The sequence below is a fragment of the Bos taurus genome, chromosome 28, assembly GCF_002263795.3.
Source record: "Bos taurus isolate L1 Dominette 01449 registration number 42190680 breed Hereford chromosome 28, ARS-UCD2.0, whole genome shotgun sequence".
In the NCBI taxonomy this organism is placed as follows: Eukaryota; Metazoa; Chordata; class Mammalia; order Artiodactyla; family Bovidae; genus Bos; species Bos taurus.
Genome location: NC_037355.1, coordinates 6,099,349 through 6,123,271, shown reverse-complemented (window position 1 = coordinate 6,123,271; position 23,923 = coordinate 6,099,349). Strand labels below are relative to the sequence as shown.

Sequence of the window (23,923 nt, the reverse complement as noted above, 5' to 3'; positions counted from 1 at the left end):
AATAATATGAATATTATTGCTACTGAAATGCATACATACAAAATGGTTAAGATATAAATTTTATATTATGTATTTTTTTTAACCACAGTTACAAAAAAAAGCGACCCCACAGATTAGAAATAGAAGGTCTGCAGCAGGCTGGGGATCATTAAGTATTTGTTCAGCAAATGAACGGAGACTAATTTTTTTCAAAATTGAATTCCTTTCCACTAGATTAGATCCAATCAGAGATGGATTTGGGGTGAAAATGTTTTAAATCTGAGATTAAATTCCTCCACCTGTTTCTGTTTTATTGGTTTAATTTTTTTTTTCTGATAAATATTTTAGGTCTTATATTGGGCTTCACTGAAGACCTATGTACTGTGGATGAAAATCTTTTTACTTAAAAAAAATTTAAATATTTATCTCAGCATTACATTAAATAACATACCTTTCAAAAATTATGTCATTTAAGGCCTTTTGTTGAATTCTGATCTTTCATAATAATTACTTTCATGGCAGTTTCCTGGCCTAACAGTAGTATTTTGATATGAGTAGCATAATTTTAATGTCACATTATAATGAAATTGAAATGTATTGGTAAAAAAGACCTTTTCTGCAACAAGGATCTACTGTAGAGCATAGAGAACTATACTTGGTATTTTGTGATAACCTATAAGGGAAAAGAATACAGAAAAGAATGAATATGTGTATATGTATAACTAAACCACTTTGCTGTACAACTGAAACTCACATAACATTGTAAATCAATAATAGTACAAAAAATAAAGCTGGGAAAAAAAGACCTTTTCTGTTGATCATTGTCCTTTTATTAGGGTGCCCGTTTTTTTTATGGACTCTGTTGGTTTCCATTTCAGAATTTAAACATCTGCTTTTGGTACTTTTAAATCAGGAGGCTTATTTTCCTGACAATAACACGTCTACATGAAACCCTCTCTCTGTTTTTTCTTTCCGTATCTAAAAGCATCTGAGTCAGGATCTGGAAGATTCATCCTGTTCTTCCACACAAGGAAAGTTTAACCGAGAGCAGTTTTACAAGTTTATCATTTTCCCCGGCAAGTGGATTAAAGTCTGGTATGATCGTCTTACCTTGCTGGCATTACTTGATCGGTAAGCCTCGAGGCATGCACATGTGCTGGGGAAAGACACAAGTGGGGCATGGCGTGTGCGCTGGCTTGCTGATAATAAGCAGTTTGGCCCCAGGCTGAAATTCTCTGGGGCTTTTCCAAGGTGTCCACTTTTTGTCCTGCAAACCCAGAGTTAAAGCAGTGAGATCCCAACAAATGAAGAAAGTGTCATTGAGCGGTTAAAATGGGAGCTGGGAGAATTTGGTAGCATGGTTTAGTCTTAAGGTCTGGGGACAATATGCCTTGGTCTGCTCATCTTTTGCCAGTTTTTGTAGGAGAGCCTGCAGCTGCCATGTTGAGGGCAGAGCTTGGGTGTGTGGATGTGGCGTGGGGAGGGGAGGAGGGACATGGAGGGGGAAGGAGTGATGTCTCGCCCTTTCCTTTCAGGACTTGGGTTCTAAATATTCTATCCTATACTTTGGATGTTAGTCTTTCCTTTAAACCCTATTACTCTTTCTCACCACTATTTCTCAAGATGCAGTGCTGTGGGGTTGGAGCTGAGGGTACTGAGTGGGGAGGTGGAGGTGGGTGGCAGGGGTCAGGTTGAGTAAGGCATGATGGAGTTGGGGACCAAAGAAGGGACTTCCCATTTCCATCCCCCTCGGGATATACAGAAGACCAGATTGTGATCTTTTTTTAAATAATGTTTTTATTAAAATTTAAACCTTTACTCTGCAAAAAGACAGTATAAAAGAATGAAAAGACAAGTCATTGACAGAAAAAATTATTTATGAGACTTCCCTGGCGGTCCAGTGGTTATGACTTCACCTTGCAATGTGGCGGGTGTAGGAGTGATCCCTGGTTGGGGAGCTAAGATCCTATATACCTTGTGGCCAAAAAACAAAAACATACAACAACAACAACAAAAACACAGAAGCAGTCTTGTGACAGATTCAATAAAGACTTAAAAAAATTAAAAATTTACAAAGCACACATCAGATATATATCCAAGATGTACAAAGACTACTTAAAGCTCCATAATAAGAAAACAACCTAATTTTAAAATATGGGCTAAAGATCTGAAGAGAACCCTCATCTAAGAAGACATCCAAATGGCAAACAAGTTCATAAAAATAGGCCTATCATTTTATATCACTAGAGATTTGCAAATTTAAGCAATGATGAGATATCACTATGCACTATAAGAATGTTTAATCAAACAAAACTGACAATAGCAAATGCTGGAAAGAATGTGGGACAAAAAACCCCTTTTTTCATTGCTGGTGGAAGAACAGAATGGTACAGCTAATTTGAAAGACAGGATGGCAGTTTTCTAAAGAAAACAGTTTTACCATATAGTTCATCATTTGTACTCCTAGGTATCTACCTACCTGATTTGAAAACATCCACATAAATACTGCATATGAATGTTTTTAATATCTGTATTTATAATCATTAGAAACTAAAAGGGACCAGGATGTACATCAGTATATGAGCAGATAAATTGTGGGGGCTTCCTTGATGGCTCAGTCATTAAGAACCCATCTGCTCATACAGGAGATGTGGTTTTGATCCCTGGGTCGGGAAGATCCCCTCAAGAAGGAAATGGCAACCCAACTCCGGTAGTCGTGCCTGGGAAATCCCATGAACAGAGGAGCCTGGTGGGCTACAGTCCATGGGGTCACAAGAGAGTTGGATATGACTTAACAACCAAACAACAACAACAACGAATTGTGATATTCACAGGTTGTGGGTTTGGAGATTCGGATGCTATTACTAATGGTGTCATCAGAAAACACAGGAGTTTCACAGTTAAATGTCAGTCAGTGGGGTAGTGGGAAGGCTGGTTGCCTGCCTGGCTGTTGTGGGTCCCCCAGTGACTACTTGTTATCCTAATGTTTTAAATGGTGTGATCACATACTGAAAAACTATAGTCATGCAAAATTACAACAGTAAATTTCAGGACCCACAAGTCAGGGAACGGAGTTATAATGGTTTTTCTAACAACACTATGTTACCCCAGGGGCACACACTTAAGACGAAGACTTCATACTTGACTAAAATAATTCAAGATAATACAGTATGTTAGGTGATAAGTGTTTTTGAAATATTCATTTAAAAAGAAATTAACAGAAGTTGAACTAACTTGTCTTAACCCTTCATATTAAATACAAATATTTCTATGGATTTATGGGTTTGTTATTTTAAAATCCACTCACTGATGAAAATTAGCTGAAAATCCAGTGAAGATCTAAAAAAAGATGATAGAAAGATGATTATCATCTTGTGAAGGTTATAGTATTAAATCATTTTAATCACCTCTCTTGGAAGTTACGTGCTAAGTCATGTCCAACTCTTTGCGACCCCATGGACTGTAGCCCCCAGGCTCCTCCATCCATGGGATTCTCCACCAGGAATACTGGAGTGGGCTGCCATTCCCTTCTCCAGGGGATCTTCCTGACCCAGGGATGGAACCTATGCATTGGTAGGTGGGTTCTTTACCACTGCCCTCAGTCTCCTGTTAAATGGGGGTAATCTATTGGGTTGGCCAAAAAGTCAGTAAGATGTTATGGAAAAACCCCAACAAACCATATCACAGGGAGGATGTGAGGATCAAACCAAATTAATGATAGAAAGAGTTCTTTAAATATTAGTTGTTGGGAAGATTCCCTGGAGAAGAAAATGGCAACCCACTCCAGTATTCTTACCTGGAGAATCCCAAGGACAGAGGAGCCTGGCGGGCTACAGTCCGTGGGGTCGCAGAGTCCGACGTGACTGAGCACTTGCTCATGTTATTACTTGGAATGTGGCCCAGAATCCAGAAAGAAGAAAATATTTTTCAATGAAATAAATGATTTTAGCCAAAGTGTGTGTGCTGAGTGTGTGCTAAGTCACTTTAGCCATGTCCGACTCTCTGTGACCCTGTGGACTGTAGCCCACCAGGTTCCTTTCTGGCCAAAGTAGATGTTGTCAAATGCAGACACTGAAACTTAGGCCCTTAGAAAGGAGAAATCACCCTTTCTCCAGAGCCCATCTAATCCTACTTTCAGTCGTCCACCCGCAAGCTTGGTGATCTGGTTTTCTAGTTGGCAGTCAATGAAGAGGGGAGGAAGGGACGCCATGACTCCCAGCTGACAGTGAGGAAGGAGGAAGGAAAACCCAGAATACTGACCTAGAAAACCCGAGCAGCCTGGGACCTTTGTGTGGAGAGAGCAGCCCCGCACAAGGACCACGGAGCAGCACTCAGCACACAGAACCGCCTGGGAGCTTTGTGAAAACACAGATGCTCAGGTGTGAGAAGCCACCACCCCAGTGTGGCCTGGGGCACAGCACCCCTCCTTAGCTCACCTGGTTAGTTCAGTGGTGATCTGAAAGATCTGTTTAAGAAAACAGGGATTCACACGATAAATTTTACATTTTTGACGACCGGAGCTGTTTTTTTATTTGAAAATGTATACATAAATTACCCTGGATATTCATTGGGAGTATCTAAAGTCACATGGATGAGAGAACTTGAATTTACCAAATGAAAGCTTGGTAAACACATATATAATAGAAAACAAACATAACTGTTGGCAGAAACTGGAAGAATTTGGTGAATAACAGGCAATGAAATCAGACTAATTGCTGCCCTGAACTCCCCCAGGTTTGGACTTCTGTTTGATGTTTTTTAACTTTTCTCTGGGACTCAGACTCATCTTCTTTGACTGTGTTTCCTTATCCTCTGATCATGGTAGCTTCCTGGGTCCCTATGATGACAACCTCTCCCGTTTGCCTTCAGTTTGCCGTCCAGTCTGCTTAGATATTTTTAGACTTGTCTCTCTTTCATCATTTTCTCTTCCTTTCTCTTCTGCTATTACCTCACCTTGCAAAACACCTAGGTTTTCTTTTTCTTTCACCAGTTTATCAGGTTAGCATCTAAAACAAAAAGCTGTCCATCTAAGCATCATTTCATTCATTTATTTGTTCATTCAACACTTAAAAAAAAAAATCAAAACACCTATCCACTCTAGGCTCTATAAGGAGCCCTGGGTATAGAGCAATGAATGAAACAGACATACAGTCCCTGTGCTCAGGAAGTCTGACTCCACTGGGGGAAGTGGGCTGAGACAGCACACGGTCCTGGGTGCCGTGGAAGACACTCCTGAAGGCCTGAGATAGAGGAACTTGGGGGAAGAGGACACAGATCTCAGGACAGATGATGACAGAAGCCTTATCCGAGGAGGAAACACACAGATCTGAAATATAGCAGGGAGCTAGGCATGTGACAAGCAGGGGCAATCTCACCATCGTCATCATTGTCAGGATGTGCTCTCATGTCTCCTATCCTTACAAATCCTCTGGACCACGTTCCCCCAGCTGCTGTCCCATTTCTCCAGGTTTCCTTGCAGCAGAGCTCCTTGAAGCATTGCATGTTATTTTTTTTGCAGTTTCTCTCCTCCCATTTTCTCACAACCCCCTTGCATTCAGTCTTCTGACCCCAGGGCCGCGTGGAGCCTGCCCTGGTCCAGGTCGTGGTTGATCCTCTCATTCTTGGTTCACTCTCTTCTCTTGTTTCCGGGGCTCAGCCCTCTATTGGTTTTCCTTCTCCCTGTTGGTAGCTCCTTCCTGGTCCCCTTTGCAGGTGACCTCTTCATGTTGGTGTCCCAGGAGCTGCTCAGCCCTTGGTTTTTCTCTTGCTACCCGCTTTTCTTTAGTGATCACATTTAGTCTCATGGCTTTAAATCCCGCTAATCTGCCAGTGACCCTCAATTTCTGTCTCCACCCTGGACCTATTGCCTGATTTCTTTACTTGTGTATCTAACAATGGGGTTGACATCTCATGATCAGAGTTGAACCTGCGCTCTTCATCTCTACCTCGTCCCAGGTCTGCTCCACCTGTGGTCTCCCCCACCTCAGCTGATGACCACCTTATCCTCCCACTTTTCATTAAAAATCTTGGCATAATCCTTAACTCTTCTTTCCTTTCACTCCTGTGTTCAATTTCTCATAGACCATGTCTACTGCTCCTTCAAATATATCTAGTGCGGCTTCCACCTTTAATGTGGCCACCTTTGTTTGAGCTGCTTTCGTCTCCCGTCTGGGTTACTGTAAGAGCATCAACTGCTCACACCCATTCTCCCTGGACACTATTCTTTTTCAAAATTGTATTGAAATAATAGTTGATTTACAATGTTGCATTAATTTCTGCCGTAGGGCAAAGTGTTTCCGTTATCCATATATATTCTTTCCCATTATGGCTTATCACAAGATATTGGCCAAAGTTGCCTGTGCTGTACAGTAGGACCTTGGTGTCTGTCTGTCCTATATAAAATAGCTTGCATCTGCTGATCCCAAACTCCCAATCCATCCCTCCCCCGCCCCACTCCCCGTGGCAACCACCGGTCTGTTTTCCGCGTATGAGTCTGTTTCTCTTTTGTGGATAAGTTCATTGTGCTGTGTTTTAGATCTCACATATGTGATATCGTATAATATTTATCCCTCTGACTTGCTGCACTTAGTATGATACTCTCGTGGTCCATCCATGTCGCTGCACATGGCATTACTTCTTTCCTTTTGTGGCTGAGTAGTATTCCATCTTATGTATACCGCATCTTCTTTATCCTTGCATCTCTCAGCGGGCATTTAGGTTGCTTCCACGTCCTGTCTATTGTAAATAGTGCTGCTGTGAGCACAGGCGCAAGTATCTTTTTGAATTATGGTTTTCTCTGGATATATGCCCAGGAATGGGATTGCTGGATCATATGACGGCTCTATTTTCAGTTTTTTAAGGAACCTCCCTACTGTTCTCTGTAGTGGCTGCACCAATCTACATTTCCTCCAGTATCTCCCTGTATACTATTCTTAACACAACAGAGTGTTGGGCGCCTCTTGGTCTTCCTGTTGGTCACCACACCAGGCCCTCTTCCGGCCTGAAGACCTTTGCCCTGGCTGTTCCCCCTACCTGGTGCGCTCTTCCCGCAGATAACCGCACGGCTGGCCCTTTTGTCTTTCAAATGCTTTTTCTTAGAGAGACTTAGCCTGACCTTCCTGTATAAAATCCATCAGGTCTCTGTCCACACACTCATAACTCCTCTCAGCTTGTTCTTTTCATTTTTCCGTTGCGCGAATGCTCTTCAAATAGTCTATCATGTTCTTACTCTGTGTGTATTATTTATTTTATGTCACTGCCCACTGGAAAGGAGACTTTATGAGTTTCATTCACTGATGTATCCGCAGCACTTACGTTACATGAACAAATGCATCAGCTTCCCTTAGCAAACTCCTTCCCAGTTTCTGCCATTATGAGCCTTTTCCCCCAGATTGAAAGCTTAATGTCATCTTTATTCTTTCACTCTCTTATGGTGCATAATCCATTCAATCAGAGTCTTTTCTGCCCTGTTCTGTTTTGTGTCTGAAAGTCACGCATCCCCTCTAATTTCCCAGGTGTGTCACTTTCTCAGGCTCTTGTTACTTCTCTCTGGGAGTGCTGTTTATCCTTTCCCCTCCAGTGCATCTTGTTAACCTCTGCAAGATAAATCTTTCTAAAGTATAGCCTTAATCACGACACCCCCTACCCAGTGAGCAAACTTCTTCATCCAATATTTACGAGGAACTGTGGGAGGGGAGTGATGGTGGGGAGGTGGAGGAATGGAGTCCTGGTGGAGGCGGACCTGGGAAAAATTACTTTTTAGGAACTTTATTTTTTCTCTCCAAATAGAAAAAGTTTTTTTTAATTGAAATTTTTGTTTTATTTCCTAAGCTTTTAGATAGTCTTAGATAACTTCAAAATGTTATGAGCAAACTAAAGAATACATAATTATAGACCTGGACTGGATAAACAAATATATTTAGCTCTATAAAAAGTACATAGTAGAGAATAAAAAATACTTAAATTTCACTTCTCATCAAATATTTATTGTCCCTCCCCCAGTTTTTAAAAAAGTTTTCAACATGAGATCTTAATATCTGAGTTCTTTACATTTCTGTACTTTTATACCTCTTGATTGCCTGATTAAAAAATGGGAAAAAAATATGAACAGATTCCTCACTAGAGAAGATATACAGATGGCAAATAAATGTGTGAGAAGATGCTCCACATTGTATATCATTAGGAAATTATGAATTAAAACAATGATGAGATGCCACCACACACCTATTAGAAAGTGAATGTCACTGACTCGTGTCTGACTCTTTGCAACCCCAGAATACTGGAGTGGGTAGACTTTCGCTTCTCCAGGGGAATCTTCCCAACCCAGGGGTCGAACCCAGGTCTCCAGCATTGCAGCCAGGTTCTTTACCAGCTGAGCCATAAGGGAAGCCCAAGAATACTGGAGTGGGCAGCCTATCCTTTCTCCAGTGCATCTTCCCGACCCAGGAATTGAACTGGGATCTCCTGCATTGCAGGTGGATTCTTTACCCACTGAGCTATCAGGGAGGCCCCCTATTAGAAAGGCCCAATCCAAAACACTGATAATAGCAAATGCCAGCAAGGGTGTGGGGCAGCAGGACTCATGTTATTGCTGATGGGATTGCAAAATGGTACAGCCTCTTTGGAAGACAGCTCAGCAGTTTCTTACAAATTAAACACACTAGTAGTACAGTTTGACCTACCAATCATGCTCCTTATTTCCACACAAAAACCTGCATTTGTAGATGCTTTATTCATAATTGCCAAAACTTGGAAGTGACTGTCTTTTGATAGGTGATGGATAAACAAATTGTGGTATGTCAGTATTACTGAGCAGTAGAAAGAAAAGAGCTATCAATCCATGCAAAGACACAGAGGGCCTTTGATGTGTATTACTAAGCGAAAGAAGCTAACTGGAAAAGGCTGCACACTGTATGATTTCATTATGGAATCTGGACAAGGCAGATCTATGGAGACAGTAAAAAGATGAGCGGTTACCAGGGGTTAGAGAGGATGGATGAATAGGCAGAGCACAGAGGATTTTTTGGGCAGTGAAAATACTCTGTGTAATACAATAATGGTGGATATGTATCATTACAGCATTGTTTAAACCCATAGAATGTACATCACCAGGAAGCAACCATAATGCAGACTATGGACTTCAGTTGATAATGATTTGTCAGTGTTGCTTCATCAGTTAAAACACATGTTGCACTCTAGTGGGAGATGTTGATGGTGGGGGAAGGTGGGTGTATGTTTGGAGGGAGGAGCTATGTAGGAACTCTTAACACTTTCTCCTCAATTTTGTTGTGAATCTAAAACTGCTCTAGGGACTTCCATAGCGGTTCAGTGATTAAGACTTCACCTTCAAAGGAAGGGTGTAGGGATGTGATTCTTGGTTGAGGAGCTAAGATCCTACATACCTCATGGCCAAAAAACCCCAAACATAAAGAACAGAAGCAATAGTGTAACAAATTCAATAAAGACTTAAAAAATGGTTCACATTAAAAAAACTCAAAAAAAATGAAGCTGCTTTAAAAATAAAATCCATTAATTAAAGAAAGACATTCAGGAGTGCCTGAGCATGCCAAGGATGAAGTAGCCAACTGTTCCTGTCTAAAAATGATCATAATTTAATGGGAAAGACCAATAGGTACATGGACAAAAATAGGCAATATAAGATAGCTCAGCTGGTAAAGAATCTGCCTGCAATGCAGGAGATCCTGGTTTGATTCCTGGGTCAGGAAGATCCGCTGGAGAAGGGATAGGCCACCCTCTCCAATATTCTTGGTTTCCCTTGTGGCTCAGCTGGTACAGAATCCTTCTGCAATGCGGGAGACCTGGGTTCAATCCCTGGGTCAGGAAGATCTCCTGGAGAAGGAAATGGCAACACACTCCAGTATTCTTGCCTGGAAAATCCCATGGATGGAGGAGCCTTGTAGGCTACAGTCCATGGGGTCGCAAAGAGTTGGACACGACTGAGAGTCTTCACTTCACTTCACTCAGAATTCTAGTGATTAGTCCATCTAAACTCTTGACCTTGGGGTCCACACCATCCTCCCTTTCAACTGTTCCCTCCTATAACTCCACTCCGCATCTCCTTCTCTCACAGAAACCTTCCACCTCTGATGTCATAGTCCCAGCCTCAGTTCGTTCTTCATATCCGCTCTGCGTGCTAAATGACTTCAGTCCTGTCCAACTCTTTGCAACTCTATGGACCATACCCCTTCAGGCTCCTCTGTCCATGGGATTCTCCAGGCAAGAATACTGGAGTGGATTGCCACTTCCTTCTCTAGGGGATCTTCCTGACCCAGTGACTGAACCTGGGGCTCCCACACTGCAGGCAGACTCTTTACCGTCTGAGTCACCAGGGAATTTGCTTTCCCCCTACCTCCATCCAATGTCTCCACATCCCCTCTTGCACTTTCATGGATCCACTTCCTCCCACTAGCAGCCCTCGTTGCCTCCCCCATGATCCTGCCTTTAGCCCCTTTATATCAGCATCTTGACACTCCCTTTCTTGTCCCTTTGCATACCCGCTGATAACACCCCACGTCTGGATGAGCTCATCTCTCTGCCCCACACCTCTTATGTGGTGTCTCTGGAGAGATCACCCAGTGACTCACTGGGGTCAGACCCACTGCACTGACAGCTCTCTGGCCAGAGCTCTCCTGGCCTCTGAAATGGAGCAGCAAATTCTGGCCACTGTGACTGTATGTGGAAGGGATTGCCTGCTTTAGTCAAGTGTAATGTACCCACTTCCTCCACTTAATGGAGTCAGTGAAGCTCCTTTTCAGAAACACATTTCACTGTGGTGGATGGAATAATTAACAGTCTTCTCCCAGTAAACCTGGTTTAATGGCCAGGGACACCCAAAGGGATTATATTTCACTTGTTTCAATAACAGAAAATGGGAGTTAAATATGGCTTTAAAAAAAATGTAGAATGCAGTAATAATGCAAGAAAGAAAGAAACTGTAAAATCTTGTTACCAAACATAAAAGCTTGAGATAGATCCTCTCTGCTGTCAGTCATTTTAGAAGCACGCACGTATTTTCTGGATAAAAACAGACAGCTTTACCTTTTATTCCCTTTGTTTTTTTAATTTTAATTTTTTAAAATTATGAAAGTGTGATAACACATTTATAGGAGACTAGGAAAAGACACAACAAGATTATGTATAGTTCCACTATATATTACAATTATTTTTAAGTAGATAAATTAAAATTTTTAGATGGAGTTTCAATATTGTTTTTATTTGTTTATTTTGCTCAGAACTGAAGATGTCAAGGAAAATGTGCTGGCGGTTTTACTCATTATCCTGGTTTCCCTGCTTGGATTTCTGACATTGAACCAAGGCTTTTGCAAAGACATATGGACGCTCCTCTTCTGCCTCATCATGGCCAGCTGCCAGTATTCCCTGTTAAAGGCAAGACCACATCTAATTCTTACCATCACTAATGTAGCCTTGAAATCATGAGATGATGACCCAGACACTTCTGATTTGTGTTCTAGAGCGTTCAGCCTGACCCTGCCTCGCCAATCCACGTAAGTGTCCACTACCAGGCTTGTCTGGCCTGCTTGCATTGAAGATGGGGAATGGCCAAAATCAATTCAAATGTATATAGCAATATTCATATATACTGAATGTAAAATGGAAGTGTTAATGCATGGTGGTCAAGTTCAGGGGACATCTGAGGCTGTGATGGGAATGGTGGTGGTTAGGGGCCAGGATGGGGACCAAGAGTGTGTGGAGGGCCTTTTCCATCTCATTGAACTCATCTCAGGAAAGATGTTGCAGTCAGTGGAGAAATCGGCAGAGTCTGCAGTCAGGCTACCTGTGTTGGTTTCCTGGTTCCTGTGTCTGAATGTTGGACCCTGAATGAAAAGTGAACTCTCCATACCTCAGTTTCCCTGTGTGTGAATAAGGATAGTAGAAATGCCTATGGGGAGTGAATTAATCCAACTCAAGGGCTTAAAACAGTGTCTGGAATATAGAAATTGCTTCATAGATGGTCGCTGTTATTGGAAACATTGGTTATGTAAGCACAAATCATTATTCTTTTTACATGAAGCTGATCTCTTCCTGTCCCACACTTTCAAGTGTATCGTCGCCTTTTATCTCATCATTTGGGGGCTTATTTATAACTGAAACTCCGGCCTCCCCAGTACCGGTCTCTTGGTGCTCTGGCATCCCTCCCTGAGCTCAGAAGCACTGTAGCATCCACTGACCAGGGTGCAGGCTCGCCTGTGGGGTGGTGGGTCCAGGTCTGGCACTGGCCCTACTGGGACCCCAGCCATGTGCCTTTGCACCAAAACCACTGCTTGGTGGATGTCCCAGCTCTTTGAGAAACCTTCCTTCCTCTGTTATGTTAAACTCCTGTGAGTCCCTGAAAATCCCATTCGATGAAAGAAAACTTGACCTTCCCGCTATTGTGCTTTAAAAAAGAAATTCATATCCAGGATTTAGGAGTGATCTCAAGTCTGTGATAGCTCATATTTAGCTCATAGTAATTAAGAAAAGCTTATAATTGTCTGCTCACCTGGCATACGTCGCTATCTTGTTAAATTCCTCTGTTCCCCATAATTGGTTTACATGGAATACATCTTCTTTTGTCCCAGCGTCTGAATGTCAAGATAAGGAGAAACAGTGTAATTAGGGTATCACAGATGTATTGTTGTGATTATTGTCAAGAATCTGGGCTAGGTGGTGTGAGCCGAGATGCTCAGCCCTGTGATGTTCTGTCCCAGCCCACCCCCGATGCGACACTGCCATCCTCCTGCTGCTGTAAATAAGCCCTGCTCCCTAGTGACAGCGCTTGGGTCACTGTCTTTCTGGGTGACCCGGGGGAGGGGTGTAATAGGCTATTAAACATTCATTTCCTGCACGTGCTCTCACGAGTGATACTACCAGAGGTGAATGGTGAGAACAGCTGTTATCACCCCTGTGGATTTGTAATGACCGTTTGTAGGACCCCTGGGTCACGGTTCTAAGTCGGAGTCGTAGTGTCTACATTGATCCAGTTCCTAGAGGGCTATACCCAGCTGCTCTTCCTTTATCTGAGCAAGCATGTCACAGTGAGATAGGAAACAGTGACTCTTCTTTCTGTCATCGGAAGTCACAGTCAGACATCAAAGTCTGTTTATTGTAGTAATTAATATGCTTACACAGATTGCTAAGTAGATTAGTCCTGATTTGAGTTAGCATTTCTAACTATTATGGTGAGGAAAGAAAACATGGTAGGTATAAAATATTTCCTCTCGCAATGTGTAAGTTAGAAGACTAACTTACTGTTTAGAGATAAGAAAACCTCAGAAAGGTCAGTCCAGTCTGGTAGAGAGATGGTTCTGTGCCTGCCACCAGCCCTGGCTAAGATTCAGTCATCAATGGCTGTCAGATAAAACAAAGTGCTTTAAAAAAATTTTTTTTTTAATTTTGAATTGGAGTATAGCTGATTAACAATGCTGTGATAGTTCCAGGTGGACAGCAAAGGGATTTAACCATGCATATACATGTGTCCATTCTCCCTCCCCTCCTATCCAGTTGCCACTGAAGTGCTGTTCAAAACTATATTACTTTGTTCGTTCCCAGGGAGTGGCTGTTCAAAAATGCAGTCAATTCTTGTTCTTCGAGTGATTGATTTTTCTTCTGTGTTTCCTTCCAGGAGCACAGAGGTGGCAAATTTTGAGCGAGTTGTTAAAACCAGAAGATAGCATAATGATTTTTTTTTTTTTGCATAACACTGTGTGTTTCAGATAGAGTTGCAGAATTAATATTGACATGCTAGTTGATATGGTAGCATCAACCCTGGGCTTGAAAAAAAAAATACTTCTGATTGTAAAAGAAAACAAGTCTAGGAGAGCTTAAAAACTGAGGGTGAGGGTAGCTTCTGGAATCAGTTGGAGGATCAGAGACTGGTAATTTAGCTATGGGTGATGAAGCTGTTCCTTACTTACAGACTTATAGACTTGTCCAACCAACAGTGGATTTCCCAGGTGGTGCTAGGGGTAAAGAACCTGTTTGCCAATGCAGGAGACATAAGAGATGTGGGTTCGATCCCTGGGTCGGGAAGATCCCCTGGAGAAGGAAATGGCTACCCACTGTAGTATTCTTACCTGGAGAATCCCATAGAGAGGAGCCTGGTGGGCTACCATCCATAGGTTTGCAAAGAGTCACACACGACTGAAACGACTTAGCACGCACACACAACCAATAATATCTACTAATGATAACCCAGAAAGTAAAATCTGGTGGGATATCTGAAAGGCATCAAAAGACTGGGATCCTCAGCATGGAGCTGGAGTCAGGGGCCTTTCCCAGCACCTGCTGGGATCCTGAGTTGGGGTGGCTGAGACAGCACCTGGGAACCTGCATTCTAAATACACCACCCAGGAGCTGACGGAGGACATGATCTCAGGTCACACCCGAGAAACACAGGGCAATGGGAAGCATGCAGGTTTGGGGATTTGAATTCAGCCTCTCCCTGTACACACTATGGCCTCTTAGTCGAGTGACTACTCTGAGTCTCAGGTTTTTCATCTGTGAAAAACGAAATATTAAAATAGGATATTGTGATGGAAGCAAGATAATACACATCCAGGGCGCCGCATAGAATCTGGCACTGCGGGAACACTTGCCAAACACTAACAGTTTTTCTGTGAGTAAAGTAGGGGTCATAATAACAACCTCAGTTAGTGCTGGTAATGAGTGACTTGGACAATGTATATAATGTTCCCAGCACAGGACCTGGAATGTTAAGTCCCCTGGAAATGATTCTTTCCTTTCTCCTTCTGCTTTGCAGATACAGAAGGCTGAGTGTACAGAAATTTCACAAGCCCCACACCTAGTTCCCTTATTATTAACCTCAAACATCAATATGTTTCATTTGCCACAACTACTGAACCCAGGCGGATACATCACTGTTAACTGAAGTTCATGTTTCACTTAGATTTCCATAGCTTTTTCCCATTATCTTTTTGTTTATTGGTTTGAGGATCGCATCCAGGACACCACATGGTATTCAATCATCCTCTCTCCTAAAGCTCCTCTCCGCTGTGACAGTTTCTCAGGCTTTCCTTGATTTTGGTGATCTGGACAGCTTCGAGGAGCATTGGTCAGGAATTTTATAGACTGTTCCTTAGTTGAGCTTTATTTGGTGCTCATCTGATGATTGGACTTGGGTCATGGATTTTGGGGAGGAAGACCACAGAGTTCAAGTATCATTTTCCCCACACCATTTTGAGGGTATGTACTATCAACAGGACTTACCACTTTTGATGATGACCTTGATCACCTGGTAAAGGTACTGTTTATCAGAGGAATGATTTTTTAAAATTTTATTAATTTTTAAAAAAAAATTGCTACAGAGTTGATTTACAGTGTTGTATTAGTTTCTGGTGTCCAGCAAAGTGATTCAGTTATACATACACATATATCTATCCTTTTTCAGTTTCTTTTCCATTATAGGTTATTACAAGATATGGAGTATAGTTCCCTGTGCTCTACAATAGGTCCTTGTTGATATCTATTTTGTATATAACAGTGTATATCTGTTAACCCCAAACTCCTGATTTCTCTCTCCCTCCCCCATCTTTCCCCTTTGGTAACCATAAATTTGTTTCCTATGTCTGTAAGTCTGTTTCTGTTTTGTAAAAAAGCCTATTTGTATCATTTTTTAGGTTCCACATAGAGGTGATCAGATCAGATCAGATCAGTCGCTCAGTCATATCTGACTCTTTGCGACCCCATGAATCGCAGCACGCCAGGCCTCCCTGTCCATCACCAACTCCCGGAGTTCACTCAGACTCACGTCCATTGAGTGATGCCATCCAGCCATCTCATCCTCTGTCGTCCCCTTCTCCTCCTGCCCCCAATCCCTCCCAGCATCAGAGTCTTTTCCAATGAGTCAACTCTTCGCATGAGGTGGCCAAAGTACTGGACTTTCAGCTTAAGCATCATTCCTTCCAAAGAAATCCCAGGGCTGATCTCCTTGAGAATGGACTGGTTGGATCTCCTTGCAGTCCAAGGGACTCTCAAGAGTCTTCTCCAACACCACAGTTCCAAAGCATAAATATAGGTGATAGAATATGATATTTGTCTGACTTACTTCACTTAGTATCACAGTCTCTAGGTCCATCCATTTTGCAGCAAATGACTTTATTTCATTCTTTGTCTGATTGAGTAATACCCCATTGTGTATATATGCCACCAAGTGTGGGTCATAGAATACTTGTTGGCTAGCGTTTTACTAGGCTCTGCTTCCTTAGGACAGTTGGACACCCACCCCCAGGTCATCTTCTTTTGCTCCACACAGAAAGGGAACCAAAGAGTATAGTTGAACTTTTTCAGTATACATCTGAAAAAAAAAAAACCAATTTGAAAAGATATATGCACCCAATGTTCATAGTAGCACTATTCACAGTAGCCAAGACATGGAAGCAGCCCAGGTGCCTTTCCGTAGACAGCTGGATTAAGAAGATGTGGTCTGTCTAAACAATGGACTACTGCTCAACCATAAAAAAGGAGTGTTGCCATTTGCAGCAACGTGGACAGGCCTAGATAATACTGGGTGCGTGCTAAGTTCCTTCAGTTGTATCCTACTGTTTGCAACCCCATGGACTGTAGCCCACCAGACTCCTCTGTCCATGGGATTCTCCAGGTAAGAGTACTGGAGTGGGTTTCCATGCTCTCCTCCGGGGGGGTCTTCCTGACCCAGGGATCAAACTTGTGTCTCTTACATCTCCTGCCTTGGCAGCCTGGATCTTTACCATTAGCATCACCTGGGAAGTCAGATAATATTACATTTAGTGAAATAAGTCAAACAGTGAAAGACAAATAGTGTACAATAGCACTTATATGTGGAATCTAAAATTTAGTACAAATGAGTCTATATACGACTCAGAAACAGACTCACAGACATAGAAACTATACTTCTGGTTACCAAAGGGAGAGAGAGAGAGGAATAAATTAGGAATTTAGGATTAAGGGATACAAACTACTGTACATAAAATAGATAAGCAACAAACATTTACTCTATAGCACAGGGAACTATATTGAATATCTCATATATCTATAATGGAATATAATCTATGTTAATAAAAAAAACCCAAAACAAATCACTGTGCTGTACATCTGAAACTAACACAATATTTTAAGTCAGCTATATTTCAACTTAAAAAATTTTAAATTAAAACTTCAACCAATACAATATTGTAAAGTTAAAAAATAAAATAAAAAGAAAATTTCAAAAAAAAACTTCAACCATACAATATTGTAAATAACTTCCAATTAAAATAAATACATTTATAAAAAAACACTTCAATTCAAAAGCTCTAAATAGATGAATTGCTAAGTCTTAAGTGAAACAGAACTAATCAACAGCTACCAAAAAATTATATTTAAATAAACTATTCTATACCATCGTGTGTGCTAAGTTGCTTTAGTCATGTCCAAGTCTTTGCGACCCTGTGGACTGTAACCTGACAGGCTCCTCTGTCCACGGGATCCTCCAGTCAAGTGTGCTGGAGTGGGTTGCCATCCCCTCCTTCAGGGGATCTTCCCAACCCAGGGATTGAACCTGCATCTCCTGCATTGCAGGCAGATTCTTTACCATTGAGTCACCACGGAAGCCCCTTTTCTCATGCTAAGAAGCTATAAAAACAACCAACCCTTATAGTGAACAGAGTTCTACATAGGTAAACGTCATATTGCAGAAGGGCTGGACAGAGCAGGTAGTTATTTTTCTGCTCTCCAGTAGGAGCCCTTTTCACCCTCCTGAGTCCTCTCAGGAAGAGTCAGCACCTTCCAGGAAACGTTATTAACGAACGCTTTTCCCCACCCTCTGTGTTTACTTCACATGTGTAACATTCACTTTGTGTGTTTAAAGAACGATGATTATGAATGAACTCGAGCCAAGTGAGGTTGAGTGTTGGGCCTGGAAGGATCCAGGCCCAAATACAGGGACCATCTGGGTAGGTTTGGTGAGCCAGTGGGTAGTGACCAGGCAGCCAGGTGGCCAGCAGTGGGGTTCAAATCTTGGCTCAGGCACCCTGTCTTCTGTCTGTGAAGTCTGGGGCAAATTTCTTCTTCATGCCTCAGTTTGCCCTTGGCAAAATGAGAATAATAGTAGGACTTCTTCAGGTGGATTAACTCTGTGGTTGGTTACATTTCAAGTAGGTAGGACAGGGCCTGAGGCACAGGAAAACAGGATAAATGTCAGCCACTGCTGCTGTACATCAGCTTGTCAAAAACAGCTGCCCTATGTGTTCCGCCAAACAGGAACATGTGCAGGCTCAGCAGGCGGGAGGCAACTGTTTTCTGCCCTCTGGGCTGGGAAGCAGAGATCTGCAGGAAGCCTGGAGCTGACATGGGTACCAGTGGAGAAGGGATGGGGCTGGCGTGGCCTGGCTACTGACAGCCTCGGTTCAGTAATGCTGGGTTCAAACACTCCGTCTTCCTTATAACCAACTCCTTTTATCTTTTTCTATCATCTATCTCTCCATATCACTATCCACCTATCATCTATCATTCTATCTTCTACATCTATCCATCTATCTATCCATCATCTGTCATCTCTATCTCTCTATCATTTATCTTTAACTATCTGTCTGCCTATATATCTCTCCATCTCCCTATCTAGCTATCATCTATCTATCCTCTATATCTATCCATCCATCATCTATCTCCCTATTCTCTATCTTCTAATGCTGAAGATAATGAAGAAACTGAAGTTGAATGGTTCTATGAAGACCTACAAGACCTTCTAGGACTAACACCCAAAAAAGATGTTCTTTTCATTATAGGGGACTGGAATGCAAAAATAGGAGGTCAAGAAACACCTGGAGTAACAGACAAATTTGGTCTTGGAGTACAGAGTGAAGCAGGGCAAAGGTGAATAGAGTTTTGCCAAGAGAATGCACTGGTCGTAGCAAACACCCTCTTCCAACAACACAAGAGAAGACTCTACACATGGACATCACCAGATAGTCAATACTGAAGTCAGATTGATTATATTCTTTGCAGCCAAAGATGGAGAAGCTCTATACAGTCAGCAAAACCAAGACCGGGAGCTGACTATCGCTCAGATCATGAACTTCTTATTGCCAAATTTAGACTTAAATTGAAGAAAATAGGGAAAACCATTAGACCATTCAGGTACGACCTAAATCAAATCCCTTACAATAATACAGTGGAAATGAGAAATAGATTCAAGGGACTAGTTCTGATAGACAGAGAGCCTGATGAACTATGGATGGAGGTTCATGACATTGTATAGGAGACAGGAATCAAGACCATCCCCACGAAAAAGAAATGCAAGAAAGCAAAATGGCTGTCTGGGGAGGCCTTACAAATAGTTTTGAAAAGAAGGGAAGTGAAAAGCAAGGGAGAAAAAGAAAGATATACCCATTTGAATGCAGAGTTCCAAAGAATAGCAAGGAGAGATAAGAAAGCCTTCTTCAGTGATCAATGCAAAGTAATAGAGGAAAACAATAGAATGGGAAAGACTAGAGATCTCTTCAAGAAAATTAGAGATACCAAGGGAACATTTCATGCAAAGATGGGCTCAATAAAGGACAGAAATGTTATGGACCTAACAGAAGCAGAAGATATTAAGAAGAGGTGGCAAGAATACATAGAAGAACTATAAAAAAAGATCTTCACGACTTAGATAATCATGATGGTGTGATCACTCACCTAGGGCCAGACATTCTGGAATGCGAAGTCAAGTGGGTCTTAGGAAGCATCACTACAAACAAAGCTATTAGAAGTGATGGAATTCCAGTGGAGCTATTTCGAATCCTGAAAGATAATGCTGTGAAAGTGCTGCGCTCAATATGCCAGCAAATTTGGAAAACTCAGCAGTGGCCACAGGACTGGAAAAGGTCAGTTTCATTCCAATCCCAAAGAAAGGCAATGCCAAAGAATGCTCAAACTACTGCACAATTGCACTCATCTCACACACTAGTAAAGTAATGCTCAAAATTCTCCAAGCCAGGCTTCAGCAATACATGAACCGTGAACTTCAAGTTGTTCAAGCTGGTTTTAGAAAAGGCAGAGGAACCAGAGACCAAATTGCCAACATCCGCTGGATCATCAAAAAAGCAAGAGAGTTCCAGAAAAACATCTATTTCTGCTTTGTTGACTATGCCGAAGCCTTTGACTGTGTGGATCACAATAAACTGTGGAAAATTCTGAAAGAGATGGGAATACCAGACCACCTGACCTGCCTCTTGAGAAACCTGTATGCAGGTCAGAAAGCAACAGTTAGAACTGGACATGGAACAACAGACTGGTTCCAAATAGGAAAAGGAGTTCGTCAAGGCTGTATATTGTCACCTTGCTTATTCAACTTATACGCAGAGTACATCATGACAAATGCTGGTCTGGGTGAAGCACAAGCTGGAATCAAGATTGCTGGGAAAAATATCAATAACCTCAGATATACTGATGACATCACCCTTATGGCAGAAAGTTAAGAAGAACTAAAGAACCTCTTGATGAAAGTGAAAGAGGAGAGTGAAAAAGTTGGCTTAAAGGATCAACATTCAGAAAACTAAGATCATGGCATCCGGTCCCATCACTTCATGGGAAATAGATGGGGAAACAGTGGAAAAACTGACAGACTTTATTTTTGGCGGGGCTCCAAAATCACTGCAGATGGTGACTGCAGCCGTAAAATTAAAAGATGCTTCTCCTTTGAAGAAAAGCTATGACCAACCTAGACATCATATTGAAAAGCAGAGACATCACTTTGCTGACAAAGGCCCATCTAGTGAAAGCTATGGTTTTTCCAGTGGTTATGTATGGATGTGAGAGTTGGACTCTAAAGAAAGCTGAGCGCCGAAGAATTGATGCTTTTGAACTGTGGTGTTGGAGAAGACTCTTGAGAGTTCCTTGGACTGCAGGGAGATCCAAAGGAAATCCTAAGGATTTCCATCCTAAAGGAAATGGACTGGATGGATTTCCAGTCCATCCTAAAGGAAATCAGTCCTGAATATTCATTGGAAGGACTGATGTTCAAGCTGAAGCTCCAATACTTTGGCTAAGTGAATCAGTGAAGTCGCTCAGTCGTGTCCGACTCTTTGCAACCCCGTGGACTGTAGCCCACCAGGCTCCTCGGTCCATGGGATTCTCCAGGCAAGAATACTGGAGTGGGTTGCCATTTCTTTCTCCAAGGGATCTTCCCAACCCAGGGATCGAACCCAGGTCTCCCGCCTTGCAGGCAGACGCTTTAACCTCTGAGCCACCAATACTTTGGCTAGCTGATGCAAAGAATTGACTCATTTGAAAAGACCCTGATGCTGGAAAAGATTGAAGGCGGGAGGAGAAGGGGATGACAGAGGATGAGATGGTTGGATGACATCACCGACTCAATGGACATGAGTTTGAGTAAACTCTGGGGGTTGGTGATGGACAGGCAAACCAGGCATGCTGCAATCCATGGGATTGCAAAGAGACACCACTGAGTGACTGAACTGAACTGAACCGTCTATCTTTCTATGTCTGTCTATCTATCCATATCTATGTATCTGTCTATTTAATCTACTTATCTATCTATCCATTCATCCATGTATCTATCTACTTACCTTCCTATTATCTACCTATCTATCAATAGCAAGTGTGAAGCATTTGAGCAGCCCACCCTCTTGGTAAGAGGACAATTAGAATAATCTGGTCTGTTAGTCACAAGCACCACTGCTCTCCAGATGGGGACCTCCAGGTTTGAATAGATTCTCTCACTTTATCCTTTACTTGCCCTGCAACCAGAGCAAAGGCTGAGAAATTGTATGAGTAGGCGGGGCTCCTGGGAGAGCTAAATGCATGTACAGAGCAGATTTTGTGAAGCAGCCTCCAAGATGCCCTCCAGCAGAAATCAGCAGTGCCCCCTAGGGTATTTTAAGGTTAAAAACACTTGAATGGGAAACACTTGGATAAGTTTTAAGAGACTGTTCAGACTTCAATTGGAGGAGCAAATGAAATTTTTATATTGAAAAAAAAATCAATCCTTGGAGGTTTTTCTGATTGAATCCTATATGAAAGAAGTAACTGGAGCAGAGAAATTTTATTAACGGGTGTTCTTAGGAATCAAGACAAATAAAAGTGACTTACATGCCATGTATTAGTGATTCGCTTACAATTGTTTGGGGACCCAAAAGGTAGCATGACGTTCAGGGAAGGGTAACAATAACCCTGTATACGAGACAGCAAAAGAGACACCGATGTATAGAACAGTCTTTTTGACTCTGTGGGAGAGGGAGAGGGTGGGATGATTTGGGAGAATGGCATTGAAATATGTATAATATCATATATGAAATGAGTCGCCAGTCCAGGTTCGATGCACGATACTGGATGCTTGGGGCTGGTGCAATGGGACGACCCAGAGGGAGGGTATGGGGAGGGAGAGGGAGGAGGGTTCAGGATGGGGAATACATGTATACCTGTGGCAGATTCATTTTGATATATGGCAAAACCAATACTATATTATAAAGTTAAAAAATAAAATTAAAAAAAAAACAAAAAACCAAAGGGAGGCTTAAAGTTTGAGTCTTAAATTATGGGTACAAAGAAAGCATTCTCAGACCCAATAAATAAAGCTTGATGTGGCAGATCCAAGATGATATCTTAAATTTGTTTGAAACCAAAGACTTTCAATTCCTGGCAGAAGTTTTAACCTTTTAGTAAAAGAATCAGGGCAAGTGGGAAGTAGGTATTTAATTATATTTCTAAAATGATATCAGTTTGAGGAAAGATCTACTTATCTATCTGTCTATATATCTATCTATATGCTTGTGTATTTGTATACTAAGTGGCTGTCTATACCAAGCAATTTATTTTGATATTAACTTGATAAGAAATGCATTAAGATTTCACTTAGGCTTTAGTTTCAATTTTTTTTTTCAAATGCAGAAGAAGTATTCCCTTTCCCATTAATCTATGACCTAGTTGGATTTAAAAGGAAATTTCATAAGAGTGCAAATATTCCTTTAAGACTAAGCCCAGACTCAGGGCCAAACATAGCCAGCCCCCATGGACAGGCTGTGTTTTCTTTCCCATTAAATGATGGCCTCAGAATAGGACTATTTCTATTATAGAAGCAGAGCAATTTAAATTGCATTTCTAAATATAATATGTTCAAGGCAGTGACTTTAAAAATTCGTATCTGAACTCATATCACTTTCATCTTGACTTTTTATACTCAAAGTAGTTCATGAATTGCAAAGAATATTCTCTCCATAATTCATTTTTGTTGGTTTTTTGAACCTTAGGAATTGTGCATTAATTTGTGAGATGTAAATTCTTCATTGGCTTTTGCCCTGGAAAGTTGCTTTACGAATTGTGTGTTGATTTGTGAGATGTAGATTCTTCATCGGCTTTTGCCCTGGAAAGTTGATGTTATACCTTTTCCCTAATTTTTCTGTCCATTCCAAGAGAAGAATAAAAATGTGTCTACTCTCTTCGTAACAATATTTTGAGGCCTCAGATGAAATGTGTTACGTTTTCGGTCCTCCTCAGAGGAAAATGCATATAAGTAGCAAATGTTTAAAAATTGGATTATTCCACTGTTCGGTACTAAGGCATTTTATGCAGACTCTGCAGATATAAACTTTGCACCTGAATTGTCTTGCTTTCTAAGACATAAGGAAATTGAAGCCAAGTTATAATTCTATTTCTTGTTAATAATGGAGCTCAAATTAGACCATGTAGAGCAAACAGTGGTTTAAATTAGTTTTGCACTTGAGATGAACAACACAAATAGAAGTTTTGCTGTGGGGGAAGCATTGAATTAGATCTCGGTTTCATCCAAGGCTGGTAATTAAATTTTCAGGTAAATCTTGTTGAGTCTGAGAAGGATAACATTCATTTTGATATTCTCAGTCTTCTTAAACAGAGTAAGCATCGGGGTTTTCTTTTTTCCTTGGTGTTTTGTGTGTCTGAATTATAGTGGGGGAGGGGGAGAATGTGTTAT

At 41.6% G+C, this 23,923-nt stretch overlaps 1 protein-coding gene across 2 annotated transcripts in view; it reads left to right on the top strand.

The window, feature by feature from the left end:
* PCNX2 (pecanex 2) overlaps positions 1-23,923 on the top strand; it is a 310,678-nt gene that overhangs the window by 63,590 nt on the left and 223,165 nt on the right. For both annotated transcript variants that reach the window (XM_002698790.7, XM_005226237.5), the window contains 3 exons: positions 965-1,110; positions 11,232-11,385; positions 11,472-11,504. In XM_002698790.7, coding sequence (XP_002698836.1) covers positions 965-1,110; positions 11,232-11,385; positions 11,472-11,504 — 333 coding nt within the window. The remainder of the gene's footprint in view (positions 1-964; positions 1,111-11,231; positions 11,386-11,471; positions 11,505-23,923) is intronic.